Source organism: Schistocerca americana, chromosome 7 (genome assembly GCF_021461395.2).
Source record: "Schistocerca americana isolate TAMUIC-IGC-003095 chromosome 7, iqSchAmer2.1, whole genome shotgun sequence".
NCBI lineage: Eukaryota > Metazoa > Arthropoda > Insecta > Orthoptera > Acrididae > Schistocerca > Schistocerca americana.
Window position 1 is genome coordinate 252,749,129 of NC_060125.1, and position 24,318 is coordinate 252,773,446.

Consider the following 24,318-nt stretch of genomic DNA (forward strand, 5'->3'; position numbering starts at 1 on the left):
TGTCTGTTTTGGGAGACCCTACCTGTAGCAAAGCTACCAAAAGTATAGCTCTAAGGATCATTTGACCACATCACTCCCGCAACCACAACAGGGTAATAACACCAATTAGAGGACAACATCTCTAATACCATAATATTTGTGCTTCTCTTGGAGAATACTGTGAATTGCACAGTTGAAAGCTTTTGATCAGTCACAGTAAATACCAGTTGGCAATAATTTGTAATTTAAATATTGTATAATCTGATTTGTATGAAGACACATGACAGATCTATAGCTTTCATTAGACTGTTAAATACTTAATTAAAAAGTAATATGGCAAGGAAATCCCATATTTCTAAAAACATTTCAAGCACCCATGGAAGAAATTTTGAGATCCTTAAACTTGGAAAAAAGGAGGACTGTTTGTTACTGGAACATATTTGAAGTACCTCCATCTTGCTGATTATCACATTCCTTTGTCACCTTCTCCAGCATATCTTGAAGTGTATTCCGTAATGTAATGAAGAACTCCGATATGCAAAGTGTGAGAACCCTACATACAACAGCAAACTGAGGAGTATTTATTAGGAACAGCACACTGCATTTCATTTTTTAGTTGCTAATTAAAGATTCAGTTAATCTAATTAAAGCAGTTATCACAAAGAGTTTTTGTGTTACAGGATGAAAGAGCTGAATGTCATACAAGAAAATGGATTTTCATTGGTCATCAGATTTGTACTAGCTCAAACACTGATTCATTGCTTGTATTGCTGTCAGATGTCCAGCTGGGTGCAATTGTTGGTGAAACAGGATATTACAACAGCATACTTTGCTCTCATCTGTAGATGATACTTCCAGAATGAGAATCTTTGCCATGTCATGCCTCCTTTATACCTTTATCACTCACCATCCCTACCCCCACTGCCCAGCTGCATGTCACATCAGTTGGAGTGTTGGGGGGGGGGGGGGGGGGGGGGGGGGGGGGGTAATAAGATATTGGGCGTGAATTCCAGTCCCTAGCACTTCTGATGTGCCAGTCAGGTATGTAAGTGACTCTCAGTTGATGTGTGACTTCCGTTGGTGGAGATCTGGGTCCCTCGCTTTACTGAGAGTGAAGCCACTGTCCCCATTGATCATGCTATCAGCTGCTCATATCTAACAGCTTCTTTTAAGACACCATCTCAAAATAACGGGACTGATGACCTAGCAGTTTGGCCCGTTCTCTCTCCCCCCCCCCCCCTCCCTCCCCCTCTTTAACCCAACCAACACAAAACAACAAGGTTTGTTTAAGCACTTCCATTTGTTCATATTTTATGGGCTACACTATAACTATGCAGTGTTCCACAACCACAGATTTTATGGATTGCTTAAGTTCATTCTGTCTTCTGTACTCTTGGCACTTTCCTTTGCTGTCTTCACAGTCTTCCTGATGTATACCATACCACATTTGTATGAAATGTGACAGACACCCAGCTTATGGAGCGCCCAACTCAATTCTTCAAAAGTTACTCAGTACTTTTTCTGAATATAGCAGGTATGCCATGGTCTTATTCTAATCATTATCTTCTGTTTGCTGGACCAGTGGCATCTACTTGAAAGCACACCAGAGTCACCTATCACTGCATCTGTTCTTATTGAGTATATCCTATAGATGGCTAAGTTCTATTAATAGGCTTTCTTTGTCAAATATGGACCAGAATGTATAGCACTCCCTCATCCTGTAAAGAAGCATGCAACTGAAAGTGTGAAGATACAAATAATTGTGGATGGCTTTCCTGTACACACTGTGTCCTCATTGTTCTTAACAAGGATGTGCATGAAGAGGAATTTGCCTTTTCCGTGTAGCTATATGGTAAATTTAAATCTGTGGTTCAAAGAGTTCAGATGATGGAGGAACACCTGAAGTCAGTTCAACCTGTTTGAATTTGTGCTCACATCTACATTCTTTATTTTTAAGGGTGGGTGCTATGAACAAATGGATGGTGATATCTTGGGGTGCCCTCTGTCGCTAGTGGTGCTGAATTTATTCATGGAGTATTTCAGAGAGAAAGCTCTGGGAAAGTTGCACTGAAGCCCATATGCTTCTTCAGACATGTTGATAATACATTTGACATGTGACCACATGGGCATGGAAGGCAACCATAATGTCCCCCCCTTCCTCCCAAACCCTCTCCACTTGATGATGTTTGTGGCTGTGCAGCAGATGAAGCAGTGAGGTGTGATAGAAGCATAAAAGAGGCATGATGTAGCGAAGACTCTCTTACTGAAGGTATCACCTGAAGATGAGAACAAGATACACTGTCAGAATATCGTGTTCTGTCAATGACAGCACCCAGATGGACACCTAAGAACAATGCAAACAGTTGTCTTGAATTTTGAGATGTCATAATGATTCATTATTTCACATTTTCCACTGTCAAATAAACTCATTCAAAAAGATCTGATTTTACTGAAGTCATTCATTTAAAAAGCCATGTAAAATTTGTAGTAATATTAGACAGTGTACTAAAAGTCTGTTTAAAATGGAATACCCAGTGTTAATAAAATATTTGGAATTATGGATTTCTGCATTATCTTTCAGGTGGCAGTGGAAGCTATTTCAAATATCCGTACAGTGGCAAGCTTGGGGCAGGAACAATCATTTATCAATCGTTACAATATTTCACTGCACTTGGCTTCCCTGGCAATGGTGAAGAGAATGCGACTGAGAGGATTGGTGTTTGCTACAGGGCAAACGGCACCATTTTTTGGTTATGCTCTTGCTCTGTATTATGGAGGGTATCTAACTTCAGCTGAAAACATGCCATACAAAAATATAATAATGTGAGTTCAGTCAGTTTTATTATTTTTTTCAAATACATCCCTGGTGAACTGCAGTCATTAAAATACCAGTTATTATGTGAATAATATTTATATGAACATTGTGTGTTTCAGGATTTTCTGGTGTTTTAAATGTTGCTGAGGCACAGTATTTCATCAGATTGTTAATTATTAAGTTTCTTAAAAGTACTTAAAACTAGAATGAATATTACATGACTTGTATTTTTTGAGTTCTTAAGGTGTTCTACTTTTTAAACAGATACCTACTGATGATCTTTATATAATATCCACCCATGAATAGTACATCTCTGAACATAACAAGTGTTCTCCATTTTGGGCGTATGTCTTTGATGGTTGTTTCAGCAACCCGTATAACCTCTTCTAGTTACAGTGCAGTCATGCACTGAAACAATCACAAATATAGGTAGTACAGCGGAACCTCACATAATGAGCACCTCCCATAATGGTGCAATTCGCATAATGAGCAAAGAAAATTGTAAAAAGAATGACTCACTTAATGAGCGATGTTTCACATAATGAGTGATGAAGATTCAGTGTGATATCACCAACGGTTCACATGTGATGGCGAAACATACAACAATATGAACACTTTTCATTGTCAGCAGAAGTATAAGAACAATGTCTTTAGTATGTACCATCTTAGTGCACCTTAGTAATCACACTTGTGTTCACACAAGGTTTTTTGTGTGCAAATTTTAATGTTCTTCGTAGAAATGTCCTTGAAGATAAAGCCATGAGAAGACAGTCATAAATGAAAGAAAATGGCCTTAGAAATGAAACTTAAAACCACTGAAAAACACAAATGTGATTGAGCATTGTCGATTTAGCACACACATGCAGTCGGCCTACAACAACTACTTGCACTGTCCTCGAAAACAAGGACAATATTAAGGAGATAGATGCTTCAAATGGAGTGACAAGAATATCAAAACAATGGTTTTATATTAAGGATGAAGTCAAAAGGTTGCTCCTTGTATGGATAAATGAAAAGCAATTGCAACGTGACACTATTTATGATAGCATCATCTGTGAGAAGGCAAGAATGATTTCTGCCGACCTCATTAGGAAGACACCAGGATCATCACTGGCCAAAGAAATTTAAGGGAAACCGCGGATGGTTCAAGAAGTTTAAGAGAAGAACCAATGTCCACAGTGTTGTGAGGCATGGCAAAGCAGCCGGGTCTGACAAAATGACAGCAGATAACTCTATCAGCAACTTTAAGATGCACATAGGTTCTGAGAGTTATGGAGTTGCAGTGTGTTTCACAGCAGGAACTTGAGGAGAGGAGGAGGATGAGGAGGAGGGGGCAGTAGCAGCAAAGCAGCAATCTTCTGGTGCAGTAAGAGAAATGCTGAAAGTGTGGGAATCAGTTGCATCGTACATTGAAAATCATCACCTGAATAAAGCTGTGGCTACACATGCTACAAATTTATTTGACAATAATGCTGTTTTGCATTGTTGTCAAGTGTTGAAGCATTGGTGGAAACAAATGACTACAGACAGCTTCCTCGTAAAAAGGAATTAGTCACAAATTATGAATAATAAAGTACATTATACTGTATGTATAATTTTTTTTATGTAAATGGATTGAATAAGATAAAACTATTAGTAATTTCTCTGGATTGAACATATTATCATATTTTACATTAATTTATATGGGATACATTTTTTGCTTCAGACTACGAGTAAGATTCTGGAACAAATTATGCTATGCAAAGTTCCACTGTATTCCATTCTACTTCCAACTTTTGTCACAACTGCTTAAGGTATACTAACAGTAATTGTCAGCAGAGTAGGTAGCAATCCATCATGTCCCACACATGCTCAAGGGATTGAGGTGGGTATGGGGGTGAGGAGATGGGAGCAGCATGTTTGGTGACAATGCTGGCCCTCACCATCATAGAGAGTGCATTAAATGTTGCAAGATGGATGTCTGGTCATGGCCCTGCTGGAAGTTAGTATGTCCAGCTGCTTAATGCACCAGAGATAAGAGATTATTGAAGACTTCTACTCCATCCACCATGATCTCCAGATTTAGTCCTGTATGCAGCCCCCTGACAATTCAGTAATTACTGTTCTCCTATCAACATTACAGTCACAAACAACAGCATGATGTATATGAGAAAGATGGACTGGATACCAATGGTGGTGCATTATTTATTGCTATAAATAACTCAGTAATGTTTAATGAGATAAATGCATTTTCAGTTTATGTTAATGCTCTAATGGCTAATGTTGGAGGCTCCATGAGGCTATTCATGGATGATGCTGTTGTCTATAGGAAGGTTGCAATGTCAGAAGACTAATGAACTGCAGGAAGACCTGCACAAGATTGACAATCACATCAAATGAATTCGCAGTTGCAAATAAGGACTGCCATCAGCTGTAGAATGGAATGACAACAATGAAAATTTGTGCTGGACTGGGACTTGAACCTGGATTTGCCACTTATCACGAGCAGTCACCTTATCATTTGACTATCCATGCACGACTGACGGGGCAGGGTCAAACTTCCATATGTCATCAACAATAATTGACAATCAGTCCAAGGTTGGTAGTTGGCCCTTAATTATAATGTATTCCATAGAAGTAAGGTGGATTGCAAATTATGGATGTAGATGTAGAAATAGATGCATGGTTGCGAACACATTGTCACTGCTACAGCCTGTGGAAACCAGTTCATAGACGTTGATCACTGATGGGATTATGTATACAATTGGAGTTCACCCCTTCAGCATTAGTTAAGACCTGAATATGGTGAACTGAATCACTAAAACTGGTAACTATATAATAAACAACATTGAAAGGATGGCTGCAGGTGTTCCATTTAATTACATAAGTGATGGTTGGGGCTGATGGGTGCAGAAGCAATGAATATTTTGCAATACAAGTTCTCATCCGTGCAGTTCTGAAAGCTGCTCTCGTTGGAAAAATGTTGCACGGCGTGCCCTTTAACTAGGCAATACAGAAGTCTCTTGGATACAGTTTCACAGTGGCCATTCCTGCAGATGGGTTGTTAGTAGGCATGTCCACACAGAATGCCACACTGTTATTATTGTCTTTGAATAAAATTGTCATTTTTGTTCATCTCATTGTATATTTCTTTTAGTTATCTTCAAACATACATATAAATAATGGAAGGAATAAAGGCAGAATCAAGCAATGAAAAATCCAGGATGGAATGTAACAGTAATATGAAAAGGATAGTTGCTACTCAACATACAGTGGAGATACTGAGTTGCAGATAGGCACAAAAGATAGACTGTTGGAAAGTGCGCTTTAGGCAAACAAGACCTCTGTCAAAAACGTAAAGTTTTATGTATGTTCCCTGTTTCCTGGAGCTATGTTACACACATCACATGAAAGTTACTCTTGTCTTTAAGTTTTGCACACCAGTGTGTATTCTATACTGATTAACCCTGGTGAAGTACATTGTCCAAAAACTTATGAATATCAAAGATTTCATTATTGTTTACGTACCTATTGAGCACTTTCACAACTCAGCTAGATGGAAAATTGTTATCTTTACTCTTTCCACATACTTGTGAACTATTTATATAAATGAGACTATTTACACATCATTTTAGTATGCAAGTCATGAGACAACATAAAATTTAGAAAATAGTAACTTCTAGAAAGAACCATCTCTTGTAAAGTGTTTCTTTACATTCAACAATGTACGTCAAAGATGGATTTCTACTTACCATAAAGATGACACATTAAGCTGCACACAGACATAGTTAAAGATGCATATACATTGACTTTGAGTCACAGTTTTATCAGCCTTCATCTGGTCTGAGGTGGCAGAGACGGCGGTCAGGTGTGTGTGAGGTGTACTTGGTTGTGTGAACAAATGTGTGTGTGCTTCTCTTTCTTTTTCTGATGAAGCCTGTGGCCAAAATCTAATGTGTAGGTGTCTTTTAATTGTTCCTGTCTGCAACTTAATGTGTCATATTTATGGTAAGAAGCAATCTATCTTTACCTGCATTGTTGAGATGCCAATCTCAAGTTACCATTGTTTGCTCCTTCACATTCTATTTTTCTTGATTTTTTTATTACAAGGAGATTTGGCTACATTTGCAGTGATAGGCCACTATCACATCATAAAACTGAAGCAGTTATAAGCTCAGTAATTGGTCTTGAAACCACATAGCTTTATTAGGCTTGATTGTTTTGTAGGTGGTATGGCTTTGTCTTTACCTGAACTTTAAATCACTGCACTAAATCAATTAAATGGAAAACCTGAGATTTTAATATGGGCATCAAGTTGTCAGGTATAATGAATGGACATATGCAATAAACATCCAATATTCTGTTATTCAGTGTGTTGTGGAGTATTGGAATGTAATGGCAGGGAGCTGGGCATTTTGTTTACCACACTGGTCATTTCATTTATACCTTCCAGTATCAGTACTGCCACATTTTGTAGATAGGAACGGGCTCTCAAATACCTTGTAAGCATTTCTCTTATACCTGATCTGCAATTATGGAATAAAGGAAAATCTTGAATGGAAGATAAGCTCCCTCGTTGTATCCTCGCCTTCAGTATTCTTCCCATTTTCCCTTTCTGTAGTCCTTGCAGAATGCTTGTCCACTAATCTACCCCCACACTCAGCTACTTGTTTCACTCCAGCATAATCTTTCATAACCCCCACCTGTCTCATTCCTCCTCCTCCCCACCCCTCACTCAATGTTTCCGCCAACCAAACTGAATCCAAGATCACTACTTGCCCAGAATTTGACAGCATTTAAACACTACAGCACATGGGACTTAACTGTGTGTTCGTTAGTCCCTCACTAGGGCCTTGCTAAACCTTTTTCCTCTTTTTACGTAACTGTCTGTTGCTAAGAGTCTCCTTATTGAAGTGATTTATTCTTGTGTAAAAATGACATTAATGTACGATACTATAAGCTGTAGAAAAGAAAAAGACAATTTCCTTCTTCCATTTTATATTGATAATTATGTTATCTTTGTTATTTCACACTATTTCATTTTGTTTGTATGTATATACATAACTTCTCTTTTTTTAACTTTTTCTTTTCTATTTACTTGATGGTCAGCAACTAATTATTCAGATCTGAATCTCAATCTGTGTTCTTAATCCAATGTTACTTCTGAAATGTTTTTTGTAACTTGTGCCTCTTTGAATCCAGAATTTTGAATGCACTTTCCTTTCTTTCATTACCGATGCAGAATAGTCACTTTACTTTACCTATACCCTTTTGTCGTTCTGATGAAAAATTTTTATAAAGTTCTGTAACTATGAAATTATTGTGTTATTAAATATGTGTGTGACAATACTGCTTCAGTTGCTTTTGATTCTAGGTAAATTCTGCTTTATCATCACAAATATTGTTAATAGTTTTTTATTACCTACATTACTTTGGGTAGATGATGAAACCACTGATAAAATGTTTTTATTTTAGTGAAAAAATGACTTGAGTTATTCATCGTAGTTATTGTCTTTTCTTAATTGAGTTCAGTATATGAGGCTCTTTAACACAATACAGGACTGTAGAGACAATTTCTCTGAAGATTCATTTAAAAATTCTACTTTTAAGGGTGGCTGAAGCTCTGATCTTCTCAACATGGATGTTGGGTCAGTCTATGGCATTTGCACCAAACTTTGGAACTGCAAGATTGGCAGCAGGGCGTCTCTTTCAGCTTCTGGACAGAAAACCTCTAATTTACTCTGGCCCTGATATTGGGGAATCAGCAGTTCCAGTAAGTTCTGTTTATCTCATTTCTGTATTGATGCTTCACTCTCAATAATTGCAGTTCTTTACTGTTAAAGAAGACTCATAAATGCAGATAGTTAACAATGCAAATAATGACAATCTGGAAATAATTATGTAGGAGGTGTATGATGTCATTCCAGATATGAAGAAAGGAAAGCTCCTGTAAATAATGATGTTTCAATACAAATTGCTAATTTGAAAAGACCTTGCAGAATTATTTATAGAATGCAGTTCATAACAATATTATCATTATAATCCACAAAAAATTAGGCAGATACAACTTATCAGTGTCCTCAGATAGTGCACGCAATACTCACTAATTTATTACCAACTGCACATGTGGAGAAAATAAATTGATTTGTTTAGGTAAAGAAATATTCTAGCCTTAGAAACAGGTATAGTACAATTGATCCTTTAAATGTTAATAGTGAAATTACTGAAGGGATCAATATTTTTGAATCTGGCATTCAAAAGTTTTGAGACAGGTTTTCACTGAGTTTCACTAAGTCTTCCCTACCAGCCTTTGGAAAAAAAGGCACAAATGCAACCTATGTCAGTATACTAAAGAGTACATACATCAGTTTACACATACTAGTCTTAGTGCTGTAAGAAAGCACAGTGTCTGTCATCATGGGATAATGATTTGGTGACAAGTCAAAACTGCTAATGTTACTAATTATGTGATTTAAGGCTGAAATATATAATACAAAATTTAAAAGAGGCATACATCAGTGGTACAATTTCATTAGACTTAATCAGTATAGTGTTTAATCCAGGACTGAAAGTGGAGCCTGGAAAAGCAGCTGCAAATAAACAAAACTATTCTCTGCAGCTCTAGGGACTAGGGAGATTCTTAACCTCGAAAAATGAAAAAGGAATGTATGTTAACAAGACACAGTTGAATCACTTTTTGTTTTGCTGAAATCATTGTCCTGTACACTTAAAACACAGATAAATTTTATCATTGAATGGGAAAACTTAATATAACAAGTTTGAAAATAGGGCTAAAAATTAATTAGAGTATTACTAAAATAGTGTATAATAAAGACACAGGAAAGCAAATAGATTGTTTATATTTACAGCATTTGCAGACAACAAGTTCTTGGGGTGGAGGGAGGGGGGGGATGCTTTTGAAAAATAAAATAGGATTTTCAAAACTTAGTTCTGATAATGTTCACTTTTCTGCCTATAATGCTTCTGAAATTAATGATCCAAACAAACAGAAAGAAAATTCATCTCTAGCAAGAAGCCATATGCTTGAATATTTCTGGTATCTCAACTGCAGATTTTTCAGTGCTCATTTAACTTTAGGAGTCCAAATCTCAAAATGAACAAAAATGGACTTGTACCACTATTGAAATAAGCCCTTCATACCATACACACGTTGACTGTTTTCTATCAATCACATGATTGGGTGACCACTGAGGACTGGTGTTCAGGTTGAACTATTGGTGCGAACACCATTTATTGTGTGCACAGACAGTTATGAACAGAACCTATTGTAGTTGGTTGTGTACTGATCTGGGATGAATAAAAGTATTATTTGGCAAACATGCTCTTTATCAGTTTCCATGACCATGGCTGTAGTGCATGAGTGCAGCAGTAAAGCTGCTAACTGTGTGACTGACATGTAAGCTGTGATCTTCACACATTCCTGCTTCAAACTCATATTGCAAAAAATGTGTAATGCTGTTCTGAAACTTCCAGACAGATTAAAAATGTGAACTGGGTGAGGACTTAAACTCTAAACATAGTCTTTTGCATACAATTTTGTTACCAACTGAGCTTCATTGGCACATATTTGTAATGCTACTAAGTTTCATTACAAATCACCCTCCTCTGCAAAATGAGAGAGTCATTCTAGAAACAATGCCTAGGATGTGGCTTAGCTTTTATGTGATATTCTTTCTTCCAAGAATGCTATTCAGAAAGGTGGCAGAAGAATTTCTGTAGTTTGGAAAGTAGGAGAGAGATACTGGGAGAAATGAAGCATTGAGAATGAGTAGTGAATCATGCACAGATAGCTCACTCATTAGGTGTCGCCTGTCCATGATAGACAATATTCATGTTCTGGCCATGTGTGCAGTATTAATCTGCCAGGAAGTTTCGAATGGATGGTTGATGGACTAAGGAAATTCTTTAAAATTGTTAAACGGTGCTTAACTTCAGGAGTCAAACATCTATTATTGCTGGTAGGCTATTATAAAAGTGTATTGTACTTTTATAGTACTTTTGTATCTGACTGTGAGCTGTGCCAAATATTTCATCTCTTGAAAGTGATGCTGATCAACAATTCTGTCTCATCATTTTATAATTTTCTCAAGTGAATTTTCCTTTTCATATGTGGAAGTTATTTCTTGGATTCCAAGAGACAGCAAAATATTGAGACAATGACCTAATGGGAAGTGGATAGATAGTACTAGAAAAAACACAGAAACAACATGAGTGTATATAGTTGAAGACCATAATGCATGGAAAAATCTAGAGGAGGCCTTTATTTGGCAGTGGGTGTCAGACAGCTGATGATGATGATGTTCTTAATTATATTCTCAAATCTGACATCTGGTGGGATTCCTTTATTTTGTGTCTTACATGCCTTAATAACCTCTTGACAGTATTCAGAATTATTATCACAGTTACTTTTGCTTCTGCATTAACTACATTTTTTTTTGTTGGACCAACTATTTCATTTTAACTTTCTTCCTAAACCTACATCTGCTGTAACTGGCTTTCTAGCAACTTCATGGATGTCTCTCGTACCCATTTGGAAGTACTATGTTTTCTGTGATAGAAACAACTATTTTTTATGCAACTTGAGCACAACAAGTGCTGACGCCACCAGACCACCCTTCGATGGAGCATGTACTATAAATGATTAAATCAAACACAGGATATTGTTTTCTCATTTTTATTGTATACCACCTCCCTTTGGAAGCATCTACACCAATTCTTATTCTTTGCCAGAATTTTGTTTTGCTAAATGATTGCATTCTCAAATTTAGTTGTTTTGTGTTTATACAGCACGGAGCATAGACAATGGTTACAAGCTGCACAAATATAATGCACAAGATTTGGTATATAATGATCCAAAAGTGTTATCAAACATGACAGAAACATAAAGAAATTTAATGCTTGCATATGACAGTTCTACATAGATAGAGGCTAAAGCTAATATTCAAATTGCTACATCAAATCATTGTGACAACTCCACAAGACTGAAAAACTTGTTATATGTGCCAAATCTTGGAACCAACCTAATTTCAATGAATAATTTATGGACAATAACTGTACAGTGACATTTGGGAAAATTCATACAGTTATACAAGACTTTAAAATCCAGGCTAAAGTTATTGCTAAAAGAGGTGGTACCTTCTTTTATTTACTGGGGATCATCGAAAAGCATGTAGCATTGTTAAACAGGCAACCATGAAAAGTGATGTGGAAATTATACATTCTCAATTGCATCAAATAAACTGAAGAGACATAATAAGGATGATCAAAAATGAGCATGTGACAGGTGTGAAATCTGTTGTAAAGGTGATCTCTCAAAATCTAGAAGGAAAGATCATGTCTGATAATATTACCAAACAAGATGCAAAGTAGTAGTAATAGTAGTAGTGGTAGCAGTATCAGAATCTTTCATTGCCATTGATCTAATACAGTAGAATAGGCTTTCTTAATAACATCAGGTAATATGTTAATAATATCAAGTTACAGTTGCACTTAAATTATTACAGTTAGCCTTTACAATTCATGTACAGATTAACTATCTTATATACAGCTATAATTTTAAATATTAATGTCTGCATTGTCCATATCACAGAACTCTTTCATATTGTATAATGGATTTTTTGTCAGCAATTCATACAATTTTGATTTGAGTTTTTTAATGGCAGCGATCGAGCAGTGAGAGGCAAATGGTTCAAATGGCTCTGAGCACTATGGGACTTAACATCTGAGGTCATCAGTCCCCTATACTTAGAACTGCTTAAACCTAACTAACCTAAGGACATCACACACATCCATGCCCAAGGCAGGATTCGAACCTGCGACTGTAGCTGTCGCGTGGTTCCGGACTGAAGTGCCTAGAACCGCTCGGCCACCGCGGCAGCTTGTGAGAGGCAGCTTGTTAAAAATTTTGAGGGCATTTACTTTATGGGAGTTTCCTGTTACAACTAGCATGTGCCTTGGAATTCAATGATTGCCTTATTTCTGATGTCATATTTGTGTATTGTTTCCCTTAAAACACATTCCTTAATGCTGTTCTCGACACAGAATGCAGATTCATAGATGTACAGGTTCACAAGTGTTGGTAGCTTATGCCTGGTGAAAAGAGGGCAACAGTACTCTTTAGGACCAGTCTTGCAAAAGTGCAGACAACTGTTTTTTTTTTTGTTTTTTGTTTTTTTTTACTTTTAAAATATTGCTGATATGAGGAGAATGTCCCCATATGAGAAGGCCATATGAGATGTGCTACTGAAAGAGCCCAAAATACGCCATACGGAGATAATTATTACAGACCATAACTCTCAGTTTCCGTATGATGTAGGACACTCATGAGAGCTTTCAGTAGGTTATGTCAAATAAATTTTTGGAATTAATTCAATCTGATATCTGTGAACCATTCAGGGAACCACCTCAAAATGATGCAAGATTCTTTGTGACTCTCATAGTTGATCACAGAAGACAGTGTCAAGTGTACTTCCTTCATCATAATGGAGATATTGCTGACAAGTTTACCAAACAATGTGTGTCAAGAATCAGTCTCTGATAACAGTTTGTCATGTAATAAGAATGGTAGTTCTTCAAACAAGTGCCAAAAACCAATGACACATGCAGAAGAAATTCCAATTCATGGTGTTAGCTTTACTTGCAAAAATCAACATAGAGAAGAGAAGTTATATGCTCCAAAGGTTGAAAATTGGTGATAATGTGTATAAACTGAGAAAAGCCATTTATGAACTTCACCAGGCAGGTCAACAGTGGCATGCCAAGTTCAATGCAACTCTAAAATTTCAATCAACCAATTCAGATCTGTGTCTGTGTGGACACTCAAGGAAAAAGGCTCGTTTTCCTACCTATTTACGTGGATGATACTGTAAATGGTTCAGCAGATCCGGAAGGAAGAAGCGCCCCCCCCCCCCCCTCTTGGCCTAAACTTTTGCTAGTCCCTATCCTCCACCTACAAATCTCCTGCTCTGCTCCCTCTCCAGTACCCTACAGCCTTCCATTCCACCAAAGCACCCACTACTCTTTTTCCCCTTCTCTGCTTCTCTCCATTTCTACTTTTCTGCTCCCCCTCCCCCCCCCCCCCTTGAGCCAACGGACTGCACCTGGCAGTGGCTACCTTGTCCTCTTGTCCTCATCATGTCCCTGCATGCTCTACACTTTCCCCTACCCCTGCACTACTGTCCCTCTCCTCCCCACCCCTGCCTCCTCCCTACCGTCAACACCAAGTAGCTGTCTGCAATATGGCCCCAGTGGCCAGAGACAGTAGTCATATGTGTGTGTGTGTGTGTGTGTGTGTGTGTGTGTGTGTGTGTGTGTGTGGGTGTTTTCTACTTTGGAGGAAGGCCTTTTGGCCAAAAGCTTAAATGTATAATGGTCTTTTTATTGTGCCTCTCTGTGACCCAATGTTCCCTTTATATGGCGAGTAGCAAGGTATCCTTTCATAATAATGTTGTAAGAAGCAAGTCAGTAAATTGATTCCTTAGGATGGATAGGATGTGTGACTGCTGTGTACGGACGCAGGAGGAGCTGACCACTGTTCGCGAACAGCTAAACGTGTTGATGGCCGCGGTCAGGCGTCTTCAGGCTGCTGCCTCGGAGTGTGGCGGCAGTGGGGAGTCTGGTGCATCACAGGGTACACCCCAGGTGTTACATGCTTCACCCACAGTCCCTGCTGTCGAGACATCTTCGCGGGTACCGGGCGCGGTTGGGCCACCCTCTCCCCAAGGGGAGTGGCGGGTTCAGCGGCATTCGCGGCGCACGAGGCGGAGGGTAAATGTGGAGGCTGGCCTTGTGGCATCGCCCATTCTGCCTGTGAGTGGACATGTGGCTGCTCCTTCAGCAAGGTCCGAGCAGGCACACGGGGGGAGGGTTTTATTAGTTATTGGGAGCTCCACCGTTAGGCAGGTGATGGAGCCCCTTAAGGAAATAGCGGAAAGGTCGGGGAAGAAGGCCAGTGTTCACTCTGTCTGCTTGCCGGGGGGGTCTCATCCGAGATGTGGAGGAGGCCCTACCAGCAGCGATAGAGAGCACTGGGTGCACCTGACTGCAAATTGTTGCTCATTTCAGCACCAATGACTCCTGCTGTCTGGGTTCAGAGATCATCCTCAGTTCGTATAGGCGGTTGGCGGAATTGGTGAAGGCGGAAAGCCTCGCTCGCGGGGTGGAATCAGAGCTAACTATTTGTAGTATCGTTCCCAGAACCGATCGCGGTCCTCTGGTTTGGAGCCGAGTGGAAGGCTTAAACCAGAGGCTCAGATGATTCTGCGGAGATCTGGGGTGCAAATTTCTCGACTTCCGCTATCGGGTGGAGAAATGTAGGGTCCCCCTGAATAGGTCAGGCGTGCACTACACGCCGGAAGTGGCTACAAGGGTAGCGGAGTACATGTGGAGTGCACATGGGGGTTTTTTAGGTTAGAGAATTCCCTCCCTAGGCCCGACAAGACGCCTCCTGAGACGCGGCAAGGTGGGAGTAGCCAAATGCAACAGGGAATAACAATATTAATGTGCTAATAGTAAACTGCAGGAGTGTCTATAGAAAGGTCCCAGAACTGCTCTCATTAATAAACGGTCACAACGCCCATATAGTACTAGGGACAGAAAGTTGGCTGAAACCAGACGTAAACAGTAATGAAATCCTAAACTCAGATTGGAATGTATACAGCAGAGACAGGCTGCTGGACAGTGAAGGGGGAGGCATGTTTATAGCGATAAGAAGTGCAATAGTATCGAAGGAAATTGACGGAGATCCAAAATGTGAAATGATTTGGGTGAAGGTCACGGTTAAAGCAGGCTCAGACATGGTAATTGGATGTCTCTATAGACCCCCTGGCTCAGCAGCTGTTGTGGCTGAGCAGCTTAAGAATAATTTGGAAAATATTTCGAGTAGATTTCCCCACCATGTTATAGTTCTTGGTGGAGATTTTAATTTGCCGGATATAGACTGGGAGACTCAAACGTTCATAACGGGTGGCAGGGACAAAGAATCCAGTGAAATTTTTTTAGTGCTTTATCTGAAAACTACCTTGAGCAGTTAAACAGAGAACCGACTTGTGGTGATAACATATTAGACCTTCTGATGACAAACAGACCCGAACTATTTGAAACAGTTAACCCAGAACAGGGAATCAGCGGTCATAAAGCGGTTACGGCGTTGATGATTTCAGCCCTAAAAAGAAATATTAAAAAAGGTAGGAAGATTTTTCTGTTTAGCAAAAGTGACAAAAAGCAGATTACAGAGTACCTGATGGCTCAACACAAAAGTTTTGTCTCAAGTACAGATAGTGTTGAGGATCAGTGGACATCGTACAATATGCGTTAGATGAGTATGTGCCAAGCAAGATCGTAAGAGATGGAAAAGAGCCACCGTGGTACAACAACCAAGTTAGAAAACTGCTGCGGAAGCAAAGTGAACTTCACAGCAAACATAAACATAGCCAAAGCCTTGCAGACAAACAAAAATTACGCGAAGCGAAATGTAGTGTGAGGAGGGCTATGCGAGAGGCGTTCAATGAATTCGAAAGTAAATTTCTATGTACTGACTTGGCAGAAAATCCTAAGAAATTTTGGTCTTATGTCAAAGCAGTAGGTGGATCAAAACAAAATATCCAGACACTCTGTGACCAAAATGGTACTGAAACAGAGGATGACAGACTAAAGGCCGAAATACTAAATGTCTTTTTCCAAAGCTGTTTCACAGAGGAAGACTGCACTGTAGTTCCTTCTCTAGATTATCGCACAGATGACAAAACAGTAGATATCGAAATAGATGACAGAGGGATAGAGAAACAATTAAAATCGCTCAAAAGAGGAGAGGCCGCTGGACCTGATGTGATACCAGTTCGATTTTACACAGAGTACGCGAAGGAACTTGCCCCCCTTCTTGCAGTGGTGTACCGTAGGTCTCTAGAAGAGCATAGCGTTCCAGAGGATTGGAAAAGGGCACAGGTCATCCCCATTTTCAAGAAGATACGTCGAACAGATGTGCAGAACTATAGACCTATATCTCTAACGTCGATCAGTTGTAGAATTTTGGAACACGTATTATGTTAGAGTATAATGACTTTTCTGGAGACTAGAAATCTACTCTATAGGAATCAGCATGGGTTTCGAAAAAGACGGTCGTGTGAAACCCAGCTCGCGCTATTCGTCCACGAGACTCAGAGGGCCATAGACACGGGTTCACCGGTAGATGCCGTGTTTCTTGACTTCCGCAAGGCATTCGATACAGTTCCCCACAGTCGTTTAATGAACAAAGAAAGAGCATATGGACTATCAGACCAATTGTGCGATTGGATTGAGGAGTTCCTAGATAACAGAACGCAGCATGTCATTCTCAATGGAGAGAAGTCTTCCAAAGTAAGAGTGATTTCAGGTGTACCGCATGGGAGTGTCATAGGACCGTTGCTATTCACAATATACATAAATGACCTGGTGGATGACATTGGAAGTTCACTGAGGCTTTTTGCAGATGATGCTGTGGTGTATCGAGAGGCTGTAACAATGGAAAATTGTACTGAAATGCAGGAGGATATGCAGCGAATTGACGCATGGTGCAGGGAATGGCAATTGAGTCTCAATGTATACAAGTGTAATGTGCTGCAAATACATAGAAAGAAAGATCCCTTATCATTTAGCTACAAAATAGCAGGTCAGCAACTGGAAGCAGTTAATTCCATAAATTATCTGGGAGTACGCATTAGGAGTGATTTAAAATGGAATGATCATATAAAGTTGATCGTCGGTAAAGCAGATGCCAGACTGAGATTCATTGGAAGAATCCTAATGAAATGCAATCCAAAAACAAAGGAAGTAGGTTACAGTATGCTTGTTCGCCCACTGCTTGAATACTGCTCAGCAGTGTGGGATCCGTACCAGATAGGGTTGATAGAAGAGATAGAGAAGATCCAACGGAGAGCAGCGCACTTCGTTACAGGATCATTTAGTAATCATGAAAGCGTTACGGAGATGATAGATAAACTCCAGTGGAAGACTCTGCAGGAGAGACGCTCAGTAGCTCGGTACAGGCTTTTGTTAAAGTTTCGAGAACATACCTTCACCGAAGAGTCAAGCAGTATATTGCTCCCTCCTACATATATCTCGCAAAGAGACCATGAGGATAAAATCAGAGAGATTAGAGCCCACACAGAAGCATACTGACAATCCTTCTTTCCACGAACAATACGAGACTGGAATAGAAGGGAGAACCGATAGAGGTACTCAGGGTACGCTCCGCCACACACCGTCAGGTGGCTTGCAGAGTATGGATGTAGATGTAGATGTAGAGATATCATCTAGGTTTAGTGTCAGGAACTTTGGAAACATAAGGTATTATCTGCACATTAAAGATAAACTTTCAGTAACAAGATTACATAATGTCAAAGTGGCTACATCAGAGAAGTCTTGAATCAATTCAGAATGATTGAATGGTAGCTAATAAGGACTCCATTGGCACATGGAAGAAAACTGAACTCGCCAGTTATCACCATAGAAACCCACACTTATTTTCCATTCCTGTTATTGGAGGGCTGAAGTACAGTGCTGTAGCAACTTGACTTAGCATATCAACAAGTTAAGCCAGTACAATGACAAATTTGTTCATTGACAAGCTGCTAAGTGAATTCTGAGATATCTAAAGGGCGCAACTGACAAGAGGCCATCTTGTATTACAGATAATGAGGACAATTATAGTTTCACAGATGCTGAATGGGAAATTCTGAAACCTATTGGACTATCACAGTTAGGTTACAAATTCACCTTTTCCAAAGCAGCGACTTTGTGGTGTTCATGCAAGCAGACAGCCATCACTCTTTTATTAGAGAAAGTGGAATACATGAGCCTCACTGAAGCAATAATGGAAGCAATTCACCTGTCAACACACATGAAAGAACTAGGACTGACAGAGCTGTCAAACATCTTTTTGTTCGACAATAACGAGACTGCTGTAAAGTTAGCATGTAACCCAGGTTTTCAGTCAAAGGCAAAACAGATTTATACAATTCTCATTTTATACATCAAGCTCTTCGAGAATACCCACTTCAACTGGAACATCAGCTGATGGAGGACATGGTGGCAGATGTAGTGATGAATAATCTTCCAGCACCCAAGTATGATCAGTGTGCTGAAGGACTTGGTCTTCAAGTCTAAATTCCTGAACATATAACTTTGTGCTACATTTATATCATAGCAGTAAAAAAACTGATGTGGCATGTCACAATTTTAGCTGCAATGGCCTAGTGCTTTATTTGGTATTCACAGATGTTTCTACACGTGAATAGTTCTGTCACTGGGTTTTGTTTACAATGTGAACTGTGACTCATTTCTATTTAACGTCGTGCATAGTAACTATATGCAATAAAGTTGTTCCAACATTTATTTCAATGGCAAATTATTTTGGTCAGTTTTTGACCATCCTTAGTCCCCATACCATTTTGGTATGAGGATCTAAGGATGGTCAAAAACTGACTGGAACTGGTTACCATCAAAATAAAGGTTTTTGGGTTGAGACTGTTTGTGTCCATTTTTGAAGTATTTTTAGCCAGATTGTTGCTTCTCCTTCAGAAATGTTGTCGAAAAGTAATTATGTCTTGTATCCACTATTTTACTTGTTTATGGTACCAAAAAAAAATTTTTGACACAAAAATTGTTTTTCTTACTTTGAAAAATAGTTCAGTTCTAAGCCAATCAAACTACTTCTCTGTTTGAATAAATTGGAAATGAACATCTGTTTAAGTCCACAATGGTAGTTATTAGATAGTCCATGTTTTAGAAAATCATTACGCCTATCGAATATGTTTGCGGCACGTGACATCTCTTCCTTTAATACAATGGCTCTGTTTGAAATTGTATGGAAACATAGATACCAAGAAATTTGAAAGACTCTTGAAATTATAAATAATTACATGAGTTTGCTTCATACACACAATTTGTTTTAAATTCTTTAAAATGTTTTCTGCCAGTGATGAGTGTTGCTCAAAAGATGGTATGGTGTAGGAAAGAGAAAAGGCTATGTAGACATATAATAATATATCAGTAAGAATGTATTAATAAAAGTAATGAGACTAGTTTATTCATTTCAGCAGATAAGTACAGGTGGAAGTGTTGGGTATTCAGGAGTTCATTTCCACTATCCAACACGACCAGAAGTGAAAGTACTAAGGGGACTGAATCTGCTCATAAGACCAGGAAACACAGTTGCACTGGTGGGACCAAGTGGCTGTGGCAAGTCTACATGTGTGCAGCTACTGCAACGGCTCTATGATCCTATCTCTGGCAAAGTTGTAAGTGGATATAATTTTTGTTAGCTATAATCAGCTGGTTGTTCATAACCACTTCTCTTTTGTTATTATGAGTTACTGAATTAAAGACAGCTCTGTTCTTGTATTGGATAATGTTACATTCAAGGGAAGCAAAATCCCCCCCCATTCACTCATTTTCCCTAATTTCAATTCTAGCTGTCATAGAATATCATCTGTGGCAATACAGTTAGAGTAAAGAAAGTATTCAAATATTCATCCATAAAATATAGTACAAAGTAGATTACCAGATATATTGCAGAGGTCTCAGGAGTGATCTTTGAATTTTTACCCTTACTTACTACTACGTTTATTAATGGTGTTTGTCAGTAAAAAAAAATCAGTTTATTTTACATTATGATTTACATATCCTCAATAAAAGACAGAAGAAGTTCTATGATGACTTTACATTCTTGTTTATGATTTCAAGTGGTGTTCAGTAGCTTGGTATAAAAGTGTTCAAAAAACACTCATTTGGTGTAAAACAAGAAACTGAGGATCCCCACAAATGCAAAATGAAATAAAAATGTGCCTTATTAAACACTCATACAATATGTGATACTTTAGATTCAAGAAGTGTTGGCTGCAGTATAAGTGGCAATGTTCATTGTAAAGAAACCCCCATTCATATGGCATTGAAGCAGCTGTTATGTGATAAATATCAGTTTGGTTATATGGGTATCAAGCTGGCAGTACGAGATAATATTTATTTATTGTTTCATCTAGTGATCATTCCACTACGATACAGGATTTCTCTTCATAATATGTAGGATATCTCATCACAATACTATGTACTCCCACACCCCACCCCCCACCCCCACCCCCCTGCTGCCCCTGAACCTTGGACCTTACTGTTGGTGGGAAAGTTTGTGTGCCTCAGTGATACAGATAGCTGTACCATAGGTGCAACCACAATGGAGGGGTATTTGTTGAGAGGCCAGACAAACAAGTGATTCCTGAAGAGGGACAGCATCCTTTTCAGTAGTTGCAGGGGCAACAGTCTGGATGATTGACTGATCTGGCCTTGTAACATCAACCAAAATGGCTTTGCTGTGCCGGTACTGTGAATGGCTGAAAACAAGGAGACTACAGCTTAACTTTCCCTGGGGGAATGCAGCTCTACTGTATGGTTAAATGATGATGGCATCCTCACAGGTAAAACATTCTGGAGGTAAAATAGTCACCCATTCATATCACCAGGTGGGGACTACTCAGGAGGATATTCTTATCAAGAAAAACAAAACTGGCATTCTACAAATTGTAGCATGGAATGTCAGATCCCTGAATCGGGTAGGTAGGTTAGAGAATTTAAAAAGGTAAATGGATAGGTTAAAATAAGATATAGTGGGAGTTAGTGAAGTTCAGTGGCAGGAGGAACAGGACTTCTGGTCAGATGAATATAGGGTTATAAATACAAAACCAAATAGGGGTAATGCAGGAGTGGGTTTAATAATGAATATGAAAATAGGAACGTGTGTAAGTTACTGTGAATAGCATAGTGAATGCATTATTGAAGCTAAGATAGACACAAAGAAGGTCATGTGCATGGAAGAGACCTGGAGACACTGGAAGATTTCAGATTGATTATATAATGGTAAGAGAGAGATTTCAGAACCAGAGTTTAAGTTGTAAGATATTTCCAGAGGCAGACGTGGACTTTCACCACAATTTATTGGTTATGTACTTTAGATCAGAACTGAAGATATTGCACAAAGGTAGGAATTTGAGGAGATGGGACCTAGATAAACTGAAAGACCCAGAGGTTGTTCAGACTTTCAAAGAGAGCGTTAGGGAATGATTGACAAAAACAGGGGAAAGGAAGACAGTAGAGGGAAAATGGGCAGCTTTGAAAGAGGAAATAATTAAGGCAGTAGAGGATTAAATAGGTAAAAGGACAAGGGCTAGTAGAAATCCATGGGCAACACAAGAAGTCTGAATTTAATTGAAAATGAGAAAATATAAAAATGTAGTAAATGAAGCAGGAGAAAGGGAACACAAATGTCTAAAAAATGAGATTGACAGGAAGTGCAAAATGGCTAAGCAGGAATGGCTAGAGGACAAATGTGGATTTAGAAGCATATATCACTAGGAAAAAGATACATACTGCCCTACAGGAAAATTAAAGAGACCTTTGGAGAAAATAGAACCACCTGCATGAATATCAAGAGCTCAGATGGAAAACCTGACCAAAGCAAAGAATGGAAAGCTGATAGGTGGAAGTAGTATATAGAGTGTTTGTACATGGGAGATATACTTGTGAGCAATATTATAGAAATGGAAGGAGACATAGATGAGGTAGCAGATAAGATACTGGAGGTAGCAGATAAGATACTGTGTGAAGAATTTGACAGAGCACTGAAAGACTTAAGTTGAAACAATACCCTGGAGTAGACAACATTCCATTAGAACAGCTGACAGCCTTGGGAGAGCCAGTCATGACAAGACTATTCAATCTGATGAGCTAGGTGTATGAGACAGGCAAAATACCCTCAGACTTCAAAAAGAATGTAATAGTACCAATTCCAAATAAAGCAGGAGCTGACATGTGTGAAAATTACCAACCAGTCAGTTTAATAAGTCATGCTTGCAAAATACTAACATGAATTCTTTACAGAAGAATGGAGAAACTGGTAGAAGTGGACGATAGGGAAGATCATTTTGAATTCCAGAGAAATGTAGGGACACATGAGGCAATACTGACTCTATGACTTACCTTGGAACATAGATTAAGGAAATTCAAACATATGATTATAGCGTTTGTAGACTTGGAGAAAACTTTTGATAGTGTTGAGTGGAATACTCACTTTGAAATTCTGAGAGTAGCAGGGGTAAAATACAAGAAGCAAAAGGCTATTTACAACTTGCACACTTATAAAAGATGAAGGGCATGAAAGGAAACCAGTGGTTGAGGATGGGGTGAGGCAAGGTTGTAGCCCACTGTGATTTTATTCAATCTGTACATTGAGCAAGCAGTAAAGAAAACAAAAGAAAAATTTGAAGTAGGAATTAAAATCAAAGGAGAAGAAATAAAAACTTTTGAGGTTTGCCTATGACATTGTAGTTCTGTCAGAGACAGTGAATAACTTGGAAGAGCAGCTGAACAGAATGGACAGTATCTCGAAAGGAGGATGTAAGATGAACATCAACAAAAGTAAAGTGAGGATAATGGTGATGCTGAGGGAATTAGATTAGGAAATGAGACACTATAAGTAGTAAATGAGTTTCACTATTTGAGCAGCAAATAGCTGATGATGACTGAAGTAGAGGGGATATAAAATGTAGACTGGCAATGACAGGAAAAGCTTTTCTGAAGAAGAGAAATTTGCTAACTTCGAGTTTGGATTTAAGTGTCAAGAAGTCTTTTGTGAAAGCATTTATATGGAGTGTAGCCATGTATGGAAGTGAAACATGGATAATAAACAATTTAGACAGGAAGAAAATAGAAGTTTTCGAACTATGGTGCTACAGAAGAATGCTGAAGATGCGTACACAACATAACTAATGAGGAGGTACTGACTAGAATTGAGGAGAAAAGAAATTTGTGGCACAACCTGACTAGAAGAAGGGATTGGTTCATAAGACACATTCTTCTGCAATGTCAATAGATCACCAATTTAGTACTGGTGGGAAGAATTGGGGGGGGGGGGGGGGGGGGGGGGTAAAAATCATAGAGGGAGATCAAGTGATGAATATAGTAAGCAGATTCAGAAGGATGTAGGTTGCAATAGTTACTCAGAGATGAAGAGTGTCGTACAGGATGGAGTAGCGTGGAAAGCTGTATCATACCAGTCTTTGGACTGAAGACCACAACAACAACAATTCACATAATAATCAAAATAAAAGCTCCAGTATGCACATAAACATAATACATAAATATGCTTTGTGAGACTAGGAAGATAGTCAGCTGTGGCCTTGCTGAAGGAACCATCCTGGCATTTATTTGCTTGAAATGACTGAGTAAAAAGCTTAGTCCATTCCATGATAGGCTGATTGGCACAGTAATATGTTTTCATAATTATATAAAGATGCAGTCTCAGTTGCAAACTTAATTTTATTACAAATAACATGTTTTGCCAGGTTAAGGCTTCCACATATTTTCTAAAATAAAAGGAAAAATAGGGGTGTAATTATACCAAATTACAAATTAAGGGGTATAATTCTAAGCTGAGCTAAAATTTTGGAAATTATTTTTAAAAAATTAAAAGAAGAGAACAGAGTAACCTTTATACAAGTCTG

The 24,318-nt window shown here is 38.7% G+C and overlaps 1 protein-coding gene across 1 annotated transcript in view; it reads left to right on the forward strand.

Moving 5' to 3' along the window:
- Positions 1–24,318, forward strand: part of LOC124622655 (multidrug resistance protein homolog 49-like) — a 385,512-nt gene that overhangs the window by 321,919 nt on the left and 39,275 nt on the right. The window contains exons 19-21 of the mRNA XM_047148447.1: positions 2,561–2,802; positions 8,384–8,546; positions 19,867–20,067. Coding sequence (XP_047004403.1) covers positions 2,561–2,802; positions 8,384–8,546; positions 19,867–20,067 — 606 coding nt within the window. The remainder of the gene's footprint in view (positions 1–2,560; positions 2,803–8,383; positions 8,547–19,866; positions 20,068–24,318) is intronic.